The following is a 22,387-nucleotide window of genomic DNA, read 5'->3' as shown; positions in this document are numbered from 1 at the left end:
ATGCTTGTCTTTATCACATAATCTTCTAATATTTTCATAAAATCACAGTAAGAATTTTGTAGTATCTCCTACAGAATTAGAAGCACAACTGCTACATTAACTGCACACATAACTATATAAACTGTGAGTATCTCTTATAGTATCATTGAATTCATCTGCAAAGCACTTGTTGTGGTCCGCTGGCAGCCTGTGGAGCTGGCAGCAGAGTCGGACAATGAGGAGGCTGGGGAGGAACATGGGCCAGTCCTGGAATCTGGGGAAGACATGGACAAGAGCTCTGCATTGGAGGCAGAGAGGGAGGCAATGCCATCTGGTAGTTATTTGCTGCCTCTGGAGCCTTCAGAGTCTGACATTACCAAGCGGGAGCCTGCTCCCAGTGCGCACATGTGCAGAGCTGCCAGAAGGCAAGAACATTTAAGAAAACAGGGTCAACTCGGGAGTAAGACTTGGAGATGATTGGCCCCTCCCATAAGACATAAAAGAGGAGCGAACAGGACATGGAGTTTTGCAAGAAGCAATTAGTTCATCTGGTCGGTTCAATCTTTGAAAAGTTGTTTGACTCTGTGCTAAGTTTGGCCTTGCAAAACTAATTTGGCAATTAGGTCTCTGGCAGCACTTCAAGGGAGATAAGGTGGGTGTTAATGAACATTCTCCTGAAAGACTGTGGCAACTCAAGCAGATATCTGTCGGAATCTTCACAGATTGTTTGTGAAGCCTTGTGGGCTGTAAATGACCATAATTCACAGCCATATAAATAAAGGAGGGTTTGGGGGACTAAGATTGTGATTTATGCTTTCTCAGGAAACCTAGGTCAGAACAGCACTGACTATGTAACAGAGAAATATTTGTTAGAAAACTAAAAAGCTACATTTATAATTGTTGAAGTTGAGAAGAAGCCAATGAAAATATAAGACTTTCATCTGAATTAAGAAAACAGAAAAAGTTAACTAAATGAATACACCCAATAAAGATGATAAGTGAGTACATCCACCTACATGTTCCTGGAAAGTCTTTGATATAAAAGAATCTGTATGCATTTTGGGAACATCAAAAGCTGGAAAACAGAGCAATCATGAAGAAGAAAGAATTTTTAAATTAGCCTGTAGATTATAAGGGTTCAGTCCTACTTAGTTGAGAGTGTAATTTAGGACAATTTATGCATTATTCATGCTGCAATAAACTATTCCATTGGTTCACCTACTCTCACAACAGATATGGATTGATTCAAATCCATTTAATTCTTGATTCAAGCAGCAAAAGAAAGATTGGCTAAACTTGTAAATCAAGTTTCTCCAAGTCTTTAGAGGATCCCTTACTATAGTGGCAGTGTAAGCATTAAATCATATTTAATTTAATACGCTATCTTTAAAAATCTCTATTTATACCAATCCCTTGCCCCAGCCTGCACTGCTCGGGGAAGCCCTACAATCTGCCAAGGTTTTTAAATTACAACTTGGCATCAAAGTGCAAGTGGTTTTTCTGTAGTGGCACTTTAGAATTATCTCTGTGAAAGGCTATTCCTGATCTACAATTGTACTGAAGCCTCACAACCAATAGATTAGGAGGTACATCAGGGTATTTATTTGAGGAATAGAGGCTGTAGTAGCTGCTATTGAGTTCCAGGAGGTTGATAGTGATAGAAGAATTAAAAAGGACTCCATGTAAGGAGGAGTTTTGCAAATTGAAAAGGGGCAAAATAACTGAGAAACTCAATACAAAATAGAAGTGCTATGGCAGTCATCTTTCCTCTTTCCATGATGAACTGCAAGATTACAAGAAAAGAAAAGTAGTTGAGCAGAAGTTGCATCTCATTTACTTTGGCCATGCCATGTGGGGGAAATCACTGGAGAAAGTGATAGTGTTATGTTGTGGCCCAGCAGGAGCCGTTGCAGCTGCCACCAGACTCCGAGAGTGAGGGTCGGCTCTGGAGAGTCGGCTCTGGAGAATGAGGAGGATCTTGGGCAGGGTTCTGACTCTGAGCAGGGATCGGAGAGTCTGGTCGGCCACCAGGAGGCGCCTGAGGCATGGAGCAGCGGTGAGAGCCAAAGGAGGGGGGCTCCTGATGCCATGCCTTGGAGCAGTGGGGAGGAGTCACGGGACAGTGAATCAGAGATCAGCAGGGAGTTCTTGGATGCTCGTTATCGTCGCGCCCACAGACGCAGGGGGCAAGGGCACAGTTATCGGCGGTAAGGGCTCTCAGCTGCTGATAAGTAGACTCCCCTTCAGGCTATAAAAGGGTTGACTGAGCATACGCCCTTTGCAGCAGTCAACAAAGAAATCCTGCAAGAAGTTTGGTCTTGGAAACGTAGCAGGCTGGATAGCTGCTTTCGTGTCTTGTGTTTGTGAGCCTTGTCGTGGTGGTTTACTGCCAAGGATCTGCCTGTCTGTCTGTGTAATAAACCCTGTTAAAATATTATTGTTCCAGAGCGTGTTCTGTGTGGGCAAAGGAAGAAGGGGGGTCAGAACAGTGTTAGTAGTAAAAGGAAACCAGGCCATGAAAGAAAATGGTGGCCAGGTATTATCAAAATTGAGACCAGCCACAACATAGAAAAATTCAAAGAAGCAGTGCAAGATCGGAAGAAGTGGGGAGACCTGGCCTATAGAATCCTCAAGAGTTGACACAAAACTGAATGTATAACATCATCATCACCACATCAGCAGAAAAGGAAGATAACTGATTCCATAGATCCCAAGGGTACTTTTTTTTCAAAAGGCAACTTGAAAGAGGAGAGATGTCTTCAAGGAAAAACAAAGAAAGTCCAGTTGCCAATTGAAAAAAGCACCTTTGAGACAACCATGATCTGAATGACTGAGAATCTCCATAGATGATTGCTTGGATCAATCCTTAATCAATCCGTTGTGAATTCTGCAAGTTAGTCTCTCCTCTTCCCCAGTCTATGAACAGATATACACATCCCCCCCCCACAAAAAAAAAGAATTCCACTTGATCCTTTTTTTTTTTTTTTGTGCTATGGGCAAATTCAAGTGGTACCCTAAAAAAGACCTGGAAAGACTTGGTATGAGGCAGACAATGGGCGGCTTCTGACACTTGAAAATCTATGCCCTGTGGATTGAACAGTGTGCCAGAGGGTTGAACACTGATCCACTGACTTATCTTTTAGGGCATAGGCATTATCACCCATATCACATTATTCTCCTCCTTATGGTGGAGAGTCTTGGGTTTGTTGGTGTTGAGTTGGGGAGAAAATCAGAAGATTTACACACAGCCTCAGGCACATTCTACAGGGGAGGGAAAAGAGGTGTTGCTGTGATAGCTGGTGGTAAGTAAAGATTCCTCCGCATATGAATGCTAGTCGTTTCTGGCTCTAGAGCGAGGTGCTCATCTCCATTTCTAAGCCAAAGTGCCAGCGCTGTCCAAAGATGTCTCTGTGGTCATGTGGCCGGCATAACTAAATGCTGAAGGCGCACGGAACGCTGTTACCTTCCCACCAAAGTGGTTCCTATTTTTCTACTTGCATTTTTTATGTGCTTTTGAACTGCTAGGTTGGCAGAAGCTGGGGCAAGTAACGGGAGCTCACTCCATTACGCAGCTCTAGGGATTCGAACCGCTAAACTGCCGATCTTCTGACTGACAAGCTCAGTGTCTTAGCCACTGAGTCACCGCGTCCCAGCTGGTGGTAGCTGTATATAATTAGATGAGAGTGGTTGTAGTGGATGTTTTGGTGGTATTGCAGTGTGAGTGTGTTTATGTGGATGTGGGAAGTGGGAAGGATATGGGAGTGGGCATAAGCATTTAAGGGGGAGATATATCACTATCTGGGAGTGGGCTGCATTTGGTATGTTAAGCTCACTGGTTGAGAGGGATCTTCCAGTCGCCAGCTCTTTCCTCAGAACCATGTTATCAGTTCCTTGATGGACCTGGACTCCGGCAGTTGCTGCTGAATGCTAGATTAGTCTGCAATAAATTTGTCAGCTTTTTGTCTAGAAAACCAAAGTTATGAATGCTAATACTATTTTTATTATCTGTTTAAAGCAACAAGAGTCTTGCAAGTCTGAATATGCTTCTTCCCTCCTTTATCTTCAGGAGAATTAGGGAGGGTCGAGTTGAATCATTTTCTCTAATTGCTTTGGACTCAAATTCCTTCTACCTGACTTTTGTCTTGGTTGCAGCTTTTCCTCCTGGTTTTCAAGGCTATTCCTATAGCCTATTACATCCCCATCTGTCCTCATCCTTATCCTACATGTGCATCCAGGTCTCATTAAGGCATGCCAGGGCAGCAACAGCACCTACAGTAACTGTATGTGAGGACCTCTAGTTGAACCTGAGCTCTAGAGAACAACTGGACTGGTGTATCATTCTCTCAGCATTGTTCCTTCCTGAGCTATTGGATTCCCTTAAACGTCAAGGTGTCAGTTCTTGTGGACTTTAATTTGCCACTGAATCCAGAATGGTGGCGATTTATCCTCTCCCTTCCTTTCCCTCTCATCCTACAGTTTGGGAGAAAGGGTGCATGGCATGTCTCCTGATATGTCCACTAAAGGTCCTTTTAGGCATAATTTTATTCTCAATTTTTCACCTTTCTTTTTCTGCATAACTGAAAAAGTGACATTCCAATTCTTTAGTCCATGCATCAAAAAAAATCTGTGATTTCAATTTTAATAATATTCTTTAAGAATAGGATGTAAGTTTTGTTTCAGAATTAGACTCCATCAGAAAACAAAACACCTTGAAGCATACTTTTCCACGGTGAGCTGTCAGGACACAAGTAGAGCTGTATATATCTCCACTAGTGTAAACTAGGCAAGCAAAATTCTATTTGAACTTGAGAGAAATCCTTAAAATAATCATCACAAAGTATTTGATTTAAAATTTATTCTAGAGTCCACTCATACTTTTCCAATAGAACAGGGGTGTCAAACTCATGTCGCCACGTGATGTACTGGGACTTTTTCCCCCTTCACTAAACCGGGTGGGGACAGGGCAAGCATCTGACCCACAGGTCGCGAGTTTGACACCCTTGCAATAGAATGTTTCAAAAGCAAATCCTTCTATAAAATTAAATATCCATGGTCTTCAACATCAATCTATACTCCAAAACACCCAAAATTGTCATTTCCCAAAACAAAGAATCCTTTGGATTATACGTTGACCCAAGTAGTTGCCAAGACTGTAATAGCAATAAATAAAAATTTAATAATGAAGCTCAGAAGTCTTCTAATTTTTAATTCAACATACATATATGAACAATAAAAAACGGAAGCCCTATGACATCTTTAGAATTCAGGTAAATTATCTTCTTTAAAAGATAATCTGTTTATCCTTGGTGGAATATTTAGCCATATACATTTCCTCAGCAATTTGCTTATCTGAACGAAATATCTATTTGAAATTCATTTTGAAAGACCTTTTAGAGCATAAATCTACCAGGGAACAATATTCATTTTAATTGCATTAATATTACCACAGCAACTTAATGGAATTTTAATCGTTCTATTAATATCCAAGGTAACTTCCTAAAACTTTAAATGTTTCTGTATATTTAGAAATATTTATAAGAATATAAAATTCTAAATCCTTAACATATTCTGTAGGAATTATTCAGGCCCAGCTTTTTACATTAATTTATTTATATAGCAAAATCCAAAGGAAGTATTAGTCAAAGTCTGCCAATGATTACTATATAATTTTATTTTTTTAAAAAAATAAATTTAACATTTTATAACACTCACATAAGAATTAATGAATGAGGGAAAGAACAAAAATGAAAGAACTGTTCATATGGGAACATAATGACTGGTGTGAAGGAAATGTTCTTCTGAGGGAACAGAGTGACTGGTGATAACTCAACAGATGGAAAAGAGACAATCTATTTTAACATTTGGCTGAGAACAGTTCCCTGTTGTGTTTCTTTATTCTAGGAATTTATTCTAGGTTATACAAAGTCACTAAAACATAACTCATCATTTTTTAAATTATAATCATCTAGTATGTTTCATTCAGCTTATTATAAATCCAATTTTCAAACATTAGCGAAGCAGTATTTTTACAAATAAAAAGCAGAATTACTCCCTATCAGATTTCACTATAATTTTTCAGTATATTCTGCAGAAAGACTCTGGGTGAGAGGATTTAATCTATAATGATGGGAGAGGAGACTTAAGATATTCAACATTTTACTGTGGGATGCCTCATGGCTCAATCCACTCTTCCATTTTATTTATGTTTACACAAAACCACTGGGAGAGATCATCCATTGTTTGTGATAAGGAATCATCAATATCCTGACATCCAGTTTGTATCTCCAGTCTAAGCAGAAAAAGGCAATGAAAATTCAAAGCATGGAAGCTAGACACCACGGCACAAACCTAGGTTGAATTATAGCAAAACAAAGGTGTTATTTGTACAGAAGTCTTTGGGTACTAGCACACTTCCATATTTATCTCTGAACCTGAATTGGCAGGTCCTCAATTTGGGTTTTTTTTTAGACTTGCAGCTCCTGTTGACATAGTAGATGGAGCAATGGCCAGGATGGGTTTTCTCCAGCTTTAGCTGGTACATTAATAATAGTCCTTTCTTGTTCAGGAGATCCTGCTCTAGCAACAGCAAATCACACTCTTGACATTCAACAGTTGAGTATTAGAATTTTCTCTATGTGGTTTTAGGTTTAGGTTTATTTGGATTTATATGCCGCCCTTCTCCAAAGGACTCAGGGCGGCGTACAACATTAAAAACACACATCACAAAAGTTAAAAAAAGATTAAACCCAATTCCAAAAAGACCAAACCGATTTTTTTTTAAAAAAAGAAACAGTACATTTAAAATAAATTAAAATTAACATTAATATTAACAGGCCAGGCCGGCTTGCTGGAAAAGCCAACTTTTTAGGGCGCGTCGGAAGGACCGGAGGTCAGGGATTATGCGGAGCTCCGGGGGCAGCTCATTCCAGAGGGAAGGCGCTCCCACAGAGAAGGCTCTCCCCCTGGGGGTCACCAGCTGACACTGCTTGGCCGACGACACCCTGAGGAGGTGGGAGGCTGCCCTTGAAGACACTTTGGAAGCTTCAACTGGTGCAGAATCCAGCTACTCCATAAACCATAACACCGCCTTTTGGGGAAGCTGTATAGGCTACTAGTATATTTCTAGATGCAATTCTGGTCTATTACTACCTATTATGGTTTATAAAGCCTTTCATAATCTCAAGACCTTGTTATCCTGGAATTATCTGCTCCAGATAGAATCTGCATGTCCATTCTATATAGGACAAGAAGCTAGGCTGAGATTCCTCTTTTGCAAAAGGTCAAGGAAAGAGGAAGCAAACTTTACCAGTGATAATATCCTTGCTATGAAACACCTTATCTTCCAATAAGAAACACCTTTTTCTCTTTCTTTTTGACAAGCTTTTTCCATATAATTTAAGGGGAAAGATATTGGAAGCAGCCAAATTGTATGGGGGAACAATTGAGATACTGGGGACACATACATTTATATTATTGCTTATGCTAAATTTAATGCTATGGTCTAATCGTTTGTGGTTGGATATCCAGGTTAATCACTCTGAATCAATATTTTTTCACTATCACTTTTAAAATAGATATTAATTTATAATGTTAATAATCTTGGTTCTATATTAAGATGAAAAACACAGGGGAAGAGTGAGGAATGTAAATGTTTATAGTACCTGAATTAATGTAAGAATGCTCAGTAGGGCTGTGCTACCAGATTAGAATATGTCAGAAGCTGTAGACAATTTCAAGTATTGTTATTTCTAGTCTTAGAACATAAAGAAAGAAGTTTCTTGCATCACCAACCTAGAAATGCTATATACTCAAGGGCAGGGATCCCCAATCCCTGGGCCATAATCCACTACCATGGCCCATTGGAACTAGGCTGTGTGAGCTGCTGAGAGCCCAGTTTCAAAGCTCAACTTGCGGGAATGTTCCCCTCTTCCCCCTGCCAGACCACCAAGCTGTAAAGTTTGGGGACCACTGCTCTAACCATGGAAGCGCTCATATTAATCGTTCATATCAAACAATCAGATACTAGACTGGTATGCTTATGGCTGGTCATGATATAATCTAGAGCAGGGGTGTCAAGTTCAATTTCATTGAGGACTGCATCAGGGTTGTGTTTGACCTCAGGGGGCCAGGGGGTGGCATAGTCTGGATGGGTGTGGCCAGGATGGGCATGACCAGGGAGTGGCCAGTTCGACATCACTTGTCAAGGCTGTTTTCGGCCATGACAGCCTCCTGCACTCTTCTGCCAGCGAAAACAGAGGGGGGGGAGACACAGGGTTGCAGGAGGTGGTTGCAGCTTCCCGTGCTCCATTTTTTTCTGGCAGAGGCACCACGGGCCGGTCGTTCACTGTTTCCAGGGCGGTCCCATGGGCCAGATCCAGACCCTGGGCTTTTGACACCGCTAATCTAGAGCATCAGTCCCTAACAGCTGTTAAGAACTGGGCCAGCAAGTGAGCAGCAGGCAAGTGAGTGCAAACAAAATCATCCCTAAACTCCCCGTTCCGTGGAAAAATTGTCTTCCACAAAACTGGTCCCTGGTACCAAAAAGGTTGGAGACCAAGTTCTAGGGCACAAATAGCCAACTTAGTGTTCTCTTTAAATTAAAGTCTCCTACTCTTCTAAGGCTGAAGTACTACAGTCAGTTATAGGTCATTGTCAACTAGTTATCTAGAATATCTGCAAATTCATTTGTCCTAGAGGACAAGGAGGGAAGACAACAAAAGAGTTATAGTAGTGCAGATGATAAGAAGAATGGAATAGAAGAGTGTTTATTTCATCAGGTTGTTTATCATGATACTTTGTCACATCTTATGACTCGGTGAATTAATTTAGACAATCTAAAGTAGCAATCAAAATAATAATTTTAAAATTCCAACTAAAAGGTAAATTTAAAGTGTGTTATGTGTATATGTACAAAGCCATTTAAAATTAAGCAAACTTATTTAGCTTCAGTGGTGTATTTTTAAATACGTAATAATTCTACTTGAAAAAAGTATAGACAATATATTGCTTTAAATCATAACATTCACAAACACACTTCACATTGTACACAATAACACACATACTGTCACTGTGTTATTAAAATTGTTTTCACATAAGCTACTTGCCCCATTTATTCTTTATGAAAATAATACAATCACACTTTAAGCCTTAAGTGATTTTAGACATTTGTTTTCTTCAATAAATTAATAAACATTTAGGATTATCAATTCTTGACCTCTGAAGCGGTATCAGACAATTGTCAGGTTTAATGGAAATGGGATAAAGACTTGAGTAGACACATCGCTACAGTAGAGAGCTATTGTGGTGTCTTGCTAATCTCCAGCTTCCATTCAACAAGCCATCATTCAAATACATAAACTGTTGTGTTATGATGAATATGTATCACCAGAGGTTTGTCTTTAGAAATGAAAACCTTTCAAAAAAAATTATGAATTCATTTTCCAGGGAATGGATCTTAGCCAACAGTATCCAAGCTAGTTTCCACTTGCAAAGCAGCATTTCCTCATCCCTGTATCTGCAGAGATAGCCCACCAAAAGCTCTCAGGAATTCTCCTACCTTCTGCTCTCTTTCTATCAGGTAGATTTTCAAACCAAGATGAACAGCCAAGCAGAGAATAGAAGAATCAGAGAGAAATATATTGGGTAACTCAGAAAGAAACAAAAAAATTGTTCTTGCCATACATTTATGATCGTGAAGGGGGAAAAAATTAAAGCAACTGAAAGGGAGGTGGTGGAAGGGAATGAGCCATATCAAAGAGTTTTTCCTTCCTTCACCTGAGGCTAGATATAAACCTCCCTTTGAGTATCTGTTGAAGCTCATTCTCTCATGGGCTTTGGGTAGGCAGGTACATTTCCATCATTATTCATATGCATGCGTTTTCTTCTGCAGCTATATGTACAGTGCGACTTTGTGAAAAAGTAAGCAGCGTCCAAAGCAATCTCAGAAAGCACCAAATGGGTTGGTCTCATCGGTGACACGATTCCACCAAACTTTACCAGATCCAATGAAATCCTAAACCAAAGGGATTGATTCTGGGAGATTCAGCTGTTGTTCTAATCAAAAGCCAACCCTTCAAAGTGGGTGGGGTGAAGAAATTATAATAGTATGCATGGCATTGAAGATGCCCTTGGGGTGAATAAAATCACTTCCCAAATAAACAACTGTCTCCTATAAAGGAGACAGACAAGAAACCAGATTGTTATCTTTCCTAATGGCATGAAAAAAGGCAGTGCAGGTAGTCCTTGACTTACAACAGTTCATTTAGTGACCATTCAAATTTACAACAGCATGGGGAAAAAGTGACTTAGGACCATTTTTCATACTTATGACCGTTTCAGACGCTTGGCAACCGACTCATGTTTATGATGGTTACAGTGTCCTGGGAGTCATGTGTTCCCCTTTTGCAACCTTCTGACTAGCAAAGTCAATGGGGAAGCCAGACTCACTTAACAGCTGTGTCACTACCTTAAGAACTGCAGTGATTCACTTAACAACTGTGTCAAGAAATGTCATAAAATGGGCAAAATTCACTTAACAAGTGTTTCACGTAGCAACACAAATTTGGGCCTCAATTGCTGTAACCCAGGGGTGTCCAAACTTGGGAACTTTAAGACGTGTGGACTTCAACTCCCAGAATTCCCCAGCCAGCATGGCTGGCTGGGGAATTCTGGGAGTTGAAGTCCACACGTCTTAAAGTTCCCAAGTTTGGACACCCCTGCTGTAACCTATTTACAGCAATTTTCGTAATCTTTCCTATATAACAAACTTTCCTTACTTTCTTTGAATACTTTGATGAGGAAGCCACTGACAACTGTACATGTCCATGCCAATAAAGATACTTTGCTTCAACTATCTCCAATTGTTTTGGTTTTTAAATTAAGTCGGCATTTTTTACACCACCCAAGCATAGCAGATATTCTAGGAGTGCTTGTGATTTTAGCAATAGCAATACGCAATAGCACTTAGACTTATATACCGCTTCATAGTGCTTTCCAGCCCTCTCTAAGTGGTATACAGAGTCGGCATATTGCATATTGCCCCCAACAATCTGGCTCCTCATTTTACCCACTTCGGAAGGATGGAAGGCTGAGTCAACCTTGAGCCTGGTGAGATCTGATCTGCTAAACTGCAGGCAATGGGTAATCAGCAGAAATAGCCTGCAGTACTGCACTCTAACCACTGGGCCACCACAGCTCAAAGTAGAATAGCAGAATCTTGAAAGTCAGAATTTATCACTGCCGCATCTTATACCAAACAAAATTTATTTCCTCTTTCTCTGGATTTTTAAAAAGTTCTTCTCCCCCAAAAGGCCCACTCACTTCTTCCGCATTGTCAATACTTCATCTACTATCTTTCACATCAAGGTAACATTTTTCCAGATCCAAACTTTTCTCAAGCTTGCTGTTTCAAAGTTTGTAAAGATACACATGGTGTATCTATAAAAACATATGCATTTTTCTTAAGTTCTTTATTTAAGGAAACGGGCTTTAGCCAACCAGATGCAATAGTCAGGTAAGCTTCTCTTTTGTTCACAGTAAGTTATTTCATGATGTCTCTCCAACTGAGATCGTAAGACAACTCCTATTCTTTTCCTTTCGCCATTCCCAGCATTGGAGCATTTCTGTTACATTTTTGCACAATGCTCCATAAGAACAATAATTTGAGCCTGCCATTTGTGCCTTGAGAACTCTGGGCTGATTTGGGCTAATTAATTTTGTTGGCTGTCTATGATATTTCCCAGAATCTTCTCCAATACCAAAATTTCAAAGTATTAATATTCTTGCTTTCATTTTTTTTCAAAGTCTAACTTTCATTTTCATACTGTGGCAGGGGAAACCACTGCCTGCCCAATTCTTTTTTCTGGGCATAAAATATCACTATAAATATCTTTACCAATTTAACTCTACAGGTTATTTTTATTTTGCTGCTATTCTATCAAGTACACCAGTAGTCTGCAGAGTATTTCTTGACTATTGGTTACTTTACTGTTGGTACCATGTAAAGGTCTAATTCATGTAGATTATCCTAAACATTATTTTACCGGAATGTAAAATTAAAGATATTATACAATCCTTCACCAGCTCTTTTAAGTCTCCTTTTTTCAGTATTGGTATACTTGTTTCAGTATTGGTAGTTCTCGTTTAGCAATCACAATTGGAACTGGCAACTAGGTCATTAAGCAAAATTGCTAAGTGAAACTATAACTACACAGATTACTTCAGGGTTTTTTGTTTTTTGCTTTACAGACCTGCAAATCATAAATGTGAGAATAGGTCAAAAAAGTTACTTTTTCATTATTGTAAGGAAAATAACCTACATATTGAACAGCTATGGTGACACAGTTAACAAATGTTTTGCTTAGCAACATAAATGTGCTCAAATATACTCATAAGTCGAGGACTACCTGTATTCATTCATATATTATTTGAAACCACACCTGAAGCAAAGTATTAACTTTCATTTCTTGTACCTGATCATCAAGCAGTTTCAGAGGTTTACAACTTATTTAAAAGGATGACCTATTACAGGGGGTGTCACACTCAAGGCCCAGGGGCCAGACCTAAGCAACATGTGGGCCAGATCTGGCCTCCGGGCCTTGAATGTGACACCCCTATGATAGGTCATCCTTTTAAAGAAGTTGTCCTTGACTTATGAGTATATTTGAGCCCATTTATGTTGCTAAGAAAAACATTTATTAACTGTGTCACCGTAGCTGTTCCATATGTAGGTTATTTTCCTTACAAATTGTCATTGACAATGGGCATAATATTACATGTAGTCCTCAAGTTATGACCACAACTGAGCCCAAAATTTAAGTTGCTAAGCGAGACAGTTGTAAAGTACGTTTTGCCCCATTTTACTACCTTTCTTGCCATCATTGTTAAGTGAATCACTGCAGCTGTTAAGTTAGTAACATGGTTGCTAAGTGAATCTGGCTTCCCCCATTGACTTCGCTTGTAAGAAAGTCAAAAAGGGGGATCACATGACTCTGGATCACATGACTGCAATTCTCATAAATATGAGTCACTTGCCAAGTATCCAAATTTTGATCACATGACCATAAGAATGCTACAACAGTGCGAAAAATGGTCGTAAGTCCCTTTTTCGGTGACGTTGTAATTTTGAACAATCACTAACAGTTGTAAATCAACTGAATTCTCTACGTTTAACAAATTGAGGGTACATTTACTTCCTAAGGCAAGTATTGTTACATAAAAAAACAAGATCACTGTATCAACTGATTTTGAAAATTATGCTAAGCATAATGTTGTTTATTTTGCTATAGTTCACTGATAGTTCGCAAACCACATTTTAATACTCACTACTATATTTTTGAAACTTGTATATTAGCAAGGAAAAAAATGAACTCAGACAATAATGGTTTATTAACCAAACATAATTCAGAAATTGATTATATGAGTACCAAACATGTACATTAGATCTTAGTTCCACGTAGATCCTGCATTTATTAGTACACAGAGTAGAAACAAAGACTTATTCTTTTCTCCAGATTGCAAGCTCCTTACATTTCCTAGTATTTATCTTCTTCCTCCAAGATGCTTTCAAAATGATGGGTTGGATTATTGCTTAGAAGAGAAAAATCTAATACTCAAATATTATAAGTACCAGTTTTTATCCCCATGTTAACAGCACGTCTAGCTATGCTTTATACATACTTGTACATTTATTTTTTCATATAAAAATTATGCTAAAACAAATGACCAAGTGTCAACCAAGACAAATGTTTTGTACTTGTATTACGACATCACATATATATATTCAAAGGCAAAAAATGTTTGGAAAGTAAGAATGTAAAAACATAGCAATTTCTTACAGCAATACAATTGCTACCCAATCACAGGAAAAAAACATATATACCATAGTTTAGGGAGCTATAGACAAGTCCTATATTCACGCCTGATGCATACAAAGCATTTGCCTTTAAATTTGGTTCAACCCTAGTTGTTAACTTCAGATACTCCAAAATAACCCCATCTTCAAGAAATCATGTTGCTATTATATTCTAGTTTTTGTAACCATATACAATTATATCTGTAATGAACAAATATTATACTTCTTTCAGCTCTCACAGCTGAATTAATCATTTATAAATCCATTTCACCGAGGACTTATGGTGGTCTTCTACCTAATGTTGAGAAAATGTAAGTCTTCTCCTCAATACTTTCAACTACTTTCCCAGTGCTAAAACTTAATTCATATGATACACTACATTACTTTATACGCAAGCATGAAGCAATTATTCACATACTTTATTCTAATTCAAAAGTTTTCACTCTTTAGATTACGATTCATGTTTTAAATCAAATATGCAATAGGAGTTACATTTAAAATTTTACTACAAATATTTATAGTAAGTATAGCAGTAGTCCCCTTTAGAGTGAATTACAGCATACCAGATAAAGATGCATTATAGAATTCCTTCCATATACATAGGTTACTAGACATTAATAGATTAGCACAAAATAAGGTCATAGAAATACATGAACATACATTCCTGAAATCCATATTTATAAGAACTCTAGTCAGATTTGAATTAATGAAGTTATGAACAAATAGCTTCTCTGTTTTAAGTTCTTCTATTTCCGATAGTAATGTTTAGTATTAGAATGTAATGCTTTACATTTAATACACTTTTGTTAACACTGGTAGGCAAATATTTTTTCCTTGACATAAGAAATGCTCTTTCAGATTTTTTTGGAGTAGGCAAAGTTTGATAATTCTATTTAAACCGAGAAAACATTTTGTTCTGTGTACATACTGGTTTGTTTATATCTGATATCTCAGAATGCCCTCAGAAGGAACATTTATAGCTCAGTTTCAGCTAAAGCAAATGTGCTGACTTAAAAGTACACAATTGTAACTGCGTGTTACCAAGCTGCAAAGTGACCTCAAATAATTAATGCAGACAGAATAAAATTCTATACCCAGAAAAAGAAATCACTAATTTATGAAGCAAGACACTAAAGTTATCACATCAGCATGAACTTCCTCCAATGTGACACCAGATTCCATTGATCTGTTATCCATTTTAAGCTGGATAAGAATGTGGGAAGGACTAAAGTAATGGAAAACAAAACAAATATGCTTTTCATTTGAAATACTAAACATTCATTTTTTCATTGAGAAATCTAATGAAGTTGCAGCTCTTAAAGAAAATTCAAACATATTGTAGGTTTAGTGGTCAAACTTCTGAAAATATTAACAGCCATAAAACCAAACGAGCTGACTTAAATAATCATTTTAATATCCATTACAACAAAATACACAAGGACGGGATTCCTTTAGGTCCAATTGTGACTCTATCTGGAACACCGATATACAAACTAGCAGAAACCCTTCAGAGGAAACTCAGGCACCTGGTCAATGACTAAACCACTCAATAAACTGCCCAGAACAATTTCTCCAATGTATCAAACATACCAAGATTAACAAGGAAGAAATCATGGTCTCATTTGATATCACCACTCTCTTCACCGTGATTGCCATTGACCTAGCTAAATAAACCATACACCACCTACTCCCTAAATATCATACCCACAAATATGATGCCACTACAGAACACTCCATGTTCATACTCCTGTATCTATGCCCCAACACAAGTTCAATGAGAAAATCTATATAAGCATGTAAAAGTACCCTAATGGGATCACCCATATCAGACCTAATATCAAAAGTGGTCATGCAATGACTCAAATACATATTTCTACTCACCATCCAACCAAAATTCTGGACATGCTATTTTGATGACACTTTCATCATCATCAAATGCTCCCAAATTGAAGAAAGACATCGCCTACTCAATAACATCCCCTGTGATCAAATTCACACATGAAGAAGAAACAGACCACAGACTTCCATTTGTTGACATCAACATAAGGAGGCTAGACCACGGAGAATTGGAAACCTGCATTTACCACAAACCCATGCATATGGACCAGATCCTCAGCTTTGCAAGCAACCACCCCACTGCACACAAAAGAAGCTATGTCCCAACACTCTTCAGAAGGGCTAACACTAAGAAAAGCAGAAAAGAAATGGCTGGCTCTGCTGGATATCTTTCTCTGTAATGACTATCTCAAAAACTTCATATTCTGACACACAGCACCTAAACCACAACACACCACACAACCAACCACCACCCAAAAACTAATCCTACCGTACCCAAAAGGGGTATTGGAAATGACAGCCAGAATCCCCCAACCCCTAAGAATAGCAATAGTCCAGAAACCCCCAGCCACACTCTGCCAGGGATTATCCAGAACCAAAGATACAGAAGGATGAAAGAAACAATATAACCTACAAAACCAACTGTAACCAGTACAACCAATTCTACTGTACGCTGGACAATCATGACAATTAAAAACCAGGATCTACAAACATCGGCTGGCAATCAAATGCCACTATCCCAAATCTTTAATCTCTTCCCGCACTGACACCAAACAGCACCAGTTTGGCTGGAGCAACCAAAAAACATCAGCCGCACTACACCTGTCACACTTGTGAGTTCATCTAAACCTGGCATTCCACAAGCAATTTCATCAACAGACACATTAACCTACAACTGTGAACCCCTCAGATCCAAAGCAACCACACAGCCAACCAGAGACAGCACTGACCCTCAAACAACCCATGCAATCCTCTCACCAGCAATTCACCTCCCAATGACCCCGACCTAATGTAACCTCCTTATCATAAGATCCTCAGTTGACACACACCTACATCTGAAGCCCTTATAAACAGAAGAACACTGACATCCCCTAAACTCCACTGAAGATGTTACCTAGCCTTGTAACGAAATGTTTGGAAACCAACCCACAAGCTAGGAGAACAAACTTTCACTCCTATCCTACACCCGAGCTACAGATATTCGCTACTATTGCAAACATCCATTACTGCACTCAGGACATTTGCTGTAAAAATATATAGCCCTGGTATTTGTTTACACATCATATTTATTACTCCACATTAGGAAAAGACAATATCTAACTCCAAGGAACAATTCAGCCCATCCAACCTCTCGTCCCTAACTTGGGGGAAAACCTCCATTGTGGCCCTATCCTTTGTTCTCCCCTTAAGAAGACTCTACATTGTTTTATAGGCATTTAGAGAAGTAGCAAGTTCAAATGTACAAAGAGCATGTCCAGGCATATTACATTCAACAGATCTGTCAATTACAAAGCCAGTCATTAATCCACATCACCCAAATCTTCCAAGATTACTGCAGCATGAGTATGTAGCATGTTTTTGACACTGTCTTGATTCAGTGAACCCACTAAGTTATAAATGATTGGCTTGGTTTTGGTGAAACTAGCCTTTCTTGGTTGTAATCTATGTCTAATGCAGGCATGTCAAACTGGCAGCCCGTAGGCTGGATGTGTCATATGTAGGTCGCGCCCACCCCAGCTTCCCAAAGGCAAAAACTCATGATACATCATGAAATGCGATTGAATTTGACACCCATGGTCTAATGCAGTGAGGGTGAACCTTTTTCTAAAGGTGTGCCAAAATTGTGTATGCGCATGCTATTGCGTGCATGTGCGTGCCCACACCCACAACTCAATGTTCTCCACCCACCTGTTCAGGCATGCGTGACCCCCCCCCCAATGCATGTGCGCATGACTCCCCGTAGGGGGGTGTTTCACCTCCCCAGGCTCCGGAAGCTTTCCTGAAGCCTGGGGAGGACAAAAACGGCCTCCCACAGCCCCCCAGGGGGCCTAAGAAAGCCAGAAATGTATGGTTTCTGAACTTCTAATTGGCCCGTTGGGTCTGGTTTTTTGCCCTCCCCAGGCTCTGGAGGCATTCCTGAAGCCTGGAGAAAACGGACTCTCCTGGCGCTCCAGAAAGCTGAAAATCAGCTAGCCAGCACACACATGCGGGCCAGAGCAGACCGCTTGCATGCTGGCAAATATAGCTCTGCATGCCACCTATGGCACGCCATCACGGGTCTAATGTGTCATGCAAACCAAGGTTATGGTTTATCCAATAGCTATGGCAAAACACAATGTATAAACAGGTATAAATTCTAAAAAGCAAGGTTAATTTTTGTTCAAATTCTAGGGAAAGCTGTGTGTAAGTTGATCAATAAACACAATTCATTCTGAAGTGTGTAAATTGAAGACACTGTACTAGAAGATTCCCATTTTCTGCTGTTTAAGAAATAGGCATTAATGTTTAGTGTTTAGTGTGGAATCAGGTCCTATAAGATGTTTCATGACTGACATGTAATTATAACTTGGGAAAACTTGGCCAACGTTAACCAATTTCAAAAAGCTAAGTGATGAGAGCTCTGACTGGTAACTCCATAGGAGGTGATGAAGAAATTCCAGGCTACAAGTGGGAAATCTGTAATCAGGAGAAAGAAATGGCAAAGTAGACGCACACTGTGGGGAAAATTGAAACCTACTATCCTCAGGGCACTTAAAATAAAAACCAGTTTCTCATAGCAAATATGTCAGTTGTGCCAACAACCAAAAGACACAGTTTTCACTCATGCAAAAAAATAATCAACTAATTGCCTTTCTACAGCCATAACAAGGCATTTAAGGCTTGACACTTCCTGTTTATAGCCATCAGAATATATCCTATGAAAAGCCATAACTCTGAAGCATCTGATAAACAAATCTTCTGTAAATCAATTCACAGATCTAATTCCGCAGGGGGAGGAAAGGTAATTTCAATCAGAATGAAAATATGCATAACTGTATGTTGTTGGTTTACATTCTAATCAGCCCTTCTTCAAACAGTGGGCCACCTTAAGTCTACTAGGTTGTATGCTCTCCAAGTGGGACCAGGAGCCAAAAGGTCCTCTCCCAACACACAAATTGCATGGATGTGATGATGTTTTACTAGAGGTTTTTATTTTTATCAGGATTGAGCCTTAAATTCTCTCTCCCTACTTTCTCAGTTTTTCTCTACAATGGGGAGACAGAAAACACGTCGAAGTGTATTTTAAGCCTGCGAGCCAGTACGGCAGTTCATCTTCTAAGCAGTGCTTGTTTGTTTGCATTTAAAAGATGTCCACACCTCAATTTCAGGTCCGTTGGCCAATATCATCCACCTCTCAGGACTCCCTGGAGCCTCACTCCACAGAAAGTACCTAAACCTTCACTGGAGTCTTGTATTTATGCCTTACGCTGACTTTACGTGGAATTTACCACTTCCTCCCTGGAAGGTAGCCCTGGAAATTCCCGAGACAAGCCCGCTTTTCCTTGCAAAAAGCCTTCTAGGAAGCATTATCCCGTTTCCCGAGGAGCCTGGGCGCCCAAGAAACGTCCCCGAAGCGCCGAGCCCAAAGCGCCCCCAAGCGTGGAAGGAAAGGACTCGCCCCTCCGGCCGTCGCGGGGACCACCGTCCCCACCCTATCTAAGCGGGGCGGCCGCGACCGCCGCCTTCCCCCCTCTCCCCTTTCAACAAGCTCCACCTGAGTGGAAGAAGACAACCGCGGTCCGCGGGCACCGAGCCCAGCCCGGAGAGGCGGAGAAGCGATTCCAGGAGCCTCATTTGTGGTCGGTTTCAAGGGTAATTAAGGAGAAACGCCCCGTACAAACACACAGCCCACTCAGGCAATTAGGAAGAGGCTCACCCGACCGTCAACACGCGGCAGGGATCCCGCCCTTGGCAGCCTCTTCCCGGCGCCCCGAAGGAGCCAGGCAGGGCAGCCGCGGCCGGCGGTGGCTTTCTCCTGCCCTCCCTCCCTCCCTCAGCCAAGCCAGGTCATTCCCCCACCCGCCACGACGCCCGTCATCGCTGGCCTCGGGCAACCACCGCTAGGCGGAAGGAGCCAGCCTGGATCCCCCCGCTCTTTTCGGGGTGTCGGGGGGGGGACACAACCGCCCCGCAGCCCTCTCCCTGCGCCGCCCGCCCCTCCAAACCCTGATCTCTCCCACCTCCTCGTCTTGCTCCTCAAGCGAGGCATCCGTCTCGGGACGCGGGCGGGCGCCCCCGCAGCCATCCAGACCTCCCGGATTCCCCGAGTCGTCCTCTTCTTCCTCGCTCTCACGCCGGCCGTCCACGCATCCCTCCTTTTCCACCTCGCCTCCTTCCTTCCCGGCGCGAGGGGGCACCGAGGGCAACGTCGCGGGGCCGCCCGGCGCTTCCCCTCCTGGCCGCTGCGGCTCGGAGGTACCGCCGCGTCGGTGGGGATCCGCCCGCTGGAAAGCGCCCCGGCTGGCTGGAGGGGCGGCCGAGCCGGCTTCGCCTTCTTCGGAAAGAGTTTGGGAGTCTGACGACGAGGGGGACGAGCCGGAGCTGGAAGAGGAGGAAGAAGAAGAAGAAGAAGAAGAAGAAGAGGGCGAGAGTCGCTGGCCTCCCTCATCTCTCCGCTCAGCCTCCTCCTTTGCCGCCGCTGCCGGCGCGGAAACTTTCTTGCCCATCGCCGCCCCTCTAAGTGTGGAGGGAAGACCGCCGCCACCGCCTTGGGTGGGTCGGAGGAGAAAGTCAGCCGGCCGCCTCCGCCGGCGGCATCAATACCGGAGGCATCCTCCTCCGGAAAGGGAAAACCGCCAGCCGAGCCGCCGCCGCCGTGCCCCGCTAGACCGGGACTTCGCCCGGTGGCAGCAACATCCCACCTCGGCCGCCTTCGCTGACGCCAGCGGCTGGGAAACTCTGCGCGGGCTGCAGGGGAGCTCTCGGCGCGCAAGCCGCTCCTCCGACAGCCCGGGAGGCGTCTCTTGCCTTTCGCGGACCCGCCTCCTGGCAATAGGCGAGGTGGATGGGCTGTCCAGACAGCCAATGGCGAGGGCGGCGGCAATGATGGGCGGGCCTGCTGAAGAGGGTGGGGGAGGTAATCCTGAGCCGGGTGAGCGGGAAGCAGCAGGTAACACGGGAGCACGAAAGCGGTAGGCGCAGCAGTCGCCGGCCACGGGAGAACGGCCGCCCTGAAGTCGGAGCACGCCCCTGTTGGACGTGTAAATAGGGCTGACTTCTGAAGCTGGGTCGTCTTTAAAAATGGGCTGCCCGCCCGGATAGTTTATGTTTAGGGAGGGTCCTTAGATCTCCCAGAGTCCGAAGCCTCCAAAACGACACCTGGAAATCCCAGGTAGGAGGCTTAGACTGAGAAGTCCTCCATAACAGACCGTTGTGATGTTCTTATTAAGAAAGCTGCAGAGAGCATCAGCGATACTGAATTTTTTCAGGTATCCCATTTCCTTTGGATTTAACTAAATGCATTCCGGAGTGGAACAACGGGAGCAGCTTTATCAATTTGTTTGTTTGTTTGCAAATCTGTCACAGCACCTGAATTGGGAGGTCATCCCTTCTGAGCCTTCCCAAATAGAATAGCCACTCATTCTGGACAAGGTTTCAATGAAATTATAAGTATGGATGTCTATCACTCTTTGGCCACCCTTTTGGCCACAATGTAAGCCTAAACCAGAGGTCTTCAAACCTGGCTACTCCAGCTATGCTGGCTGGAGAATTCTGGGAGTTGAAGTCCACAAGTCTTAAAGTTGCCAAGTTTGGGGACCCCTAGCCTAAACCCTGTTTCTAGGCAAATTCGCTCTTCATTTTCTGCCAAACACCAGTGTTTGTCAGGCTTGGCTGCATGAAGGTGTGTGGAGTTCAACTCCCAGAATTCCCCAGCCAGTATGGAAAAACAAAAGGTTTCTAGGGAACAATGGCATCCAGCATCCTTATCATCACTGGAGCTCAATGCCACTTATGGCAGAATTGCCCATCATATTGCTGGACAAAATCCCAAGCATCTGTCGGAAACCAAGTGAATCATGTTCCTGTCTCAAGGAGTCTTTGATATTGGCATATTAGGGACACTTTGACAAACGGCTGTGTTGGAAATCTACCCATTTACATAATTAATGATGAAGCACAGTTGACTAAAATGCTACTTCCTTGATCCTATCTTTAAAATCTGCTCTCCGCTATCCCGCATTCTGCTCTTTTCCTAGGTACATGGACACATTTTCAAACTAGAAGGGCTGAATTGAACAGTTTCTCTATCTTTTAAGAAAATTAAAACCACTATTGCATCTCCAACAAAGTGGTTATCCAGCTCCTTTGAAATCTTCCTGTGAAAGAGAGATCTAGCCAAAGTGTTCTTCTTAATAGCTCTGATGAGGAAATCTCAATATTCAGCTTGGATCTCTGGTCTTCTCACTTCAAGCCATTGGTTTTTAACCTCTCAATTTCACATAACATTTTAGATATTTATACACTGATATCATGTCTCCTTTTAGTTTTCTTTTTGCAGGGATATTTTTACTGATCCTTCTTGGGCTTTCTAGACCTCTTATTATTCTAATAGTTGTCTGAATATGGTCCTGCTGAAGTTTTTATTAAGCCAAAGAAAATTATAATAGTTTTTAGAATAATATAAGTTAGCTTAATTTTTTCCCCAGGAATTGGAATGTAGAATGTAGATTTCATCCAGAG

The 22,387-nt window shown here is 41.6% G+C and overlaps 1 protein-coding gene across 4 annotated transcripts in view; it reads right to left on the bottom strand.

Annotated features, from left to right (window-relative positions):
* The window catches only part of MAST4 (microtubule associated serine/threonine kinase family member 4), a 221,933-nt gene extending 201,235 nt beyond the window's left edge, over positions 1-20,698 (bottom strand). For all 4 annotated transcript variants that reach the window (XM_081945100.1, XM_081945101.1, XM_081945102.1 and 1 more), the window contains exon 1: positions 19,888-20,698. In XM_081945100.1, the coding sequence (XP_081801226.1) occupies positions 19,888-20,373 (486 nt within the window). In that variant the 5' untranslated portion in view covers positions 20,374-20,698. The remainder of the gene's footprint in view (positions 1-19,887) is intronic.
* Between the last annotated feature and the right edge of the window lie 1,689 nt (positions 20,699-22,387).

Source organism: Natrix helvetica (genome assembly GCF_964273705.1).
Source record: "Natrix helvetica genome assembly, chromosome: 2".
Taxonomy (NCBI): Eukaryota; Metazoa; Chordata; class Lepidosauria; order Squamata; family Natricidae; genus Natrix; species Natrix helvetica.
This window is presented reverse-complemented; position numbering and strand designations above follow the sequence as displayed.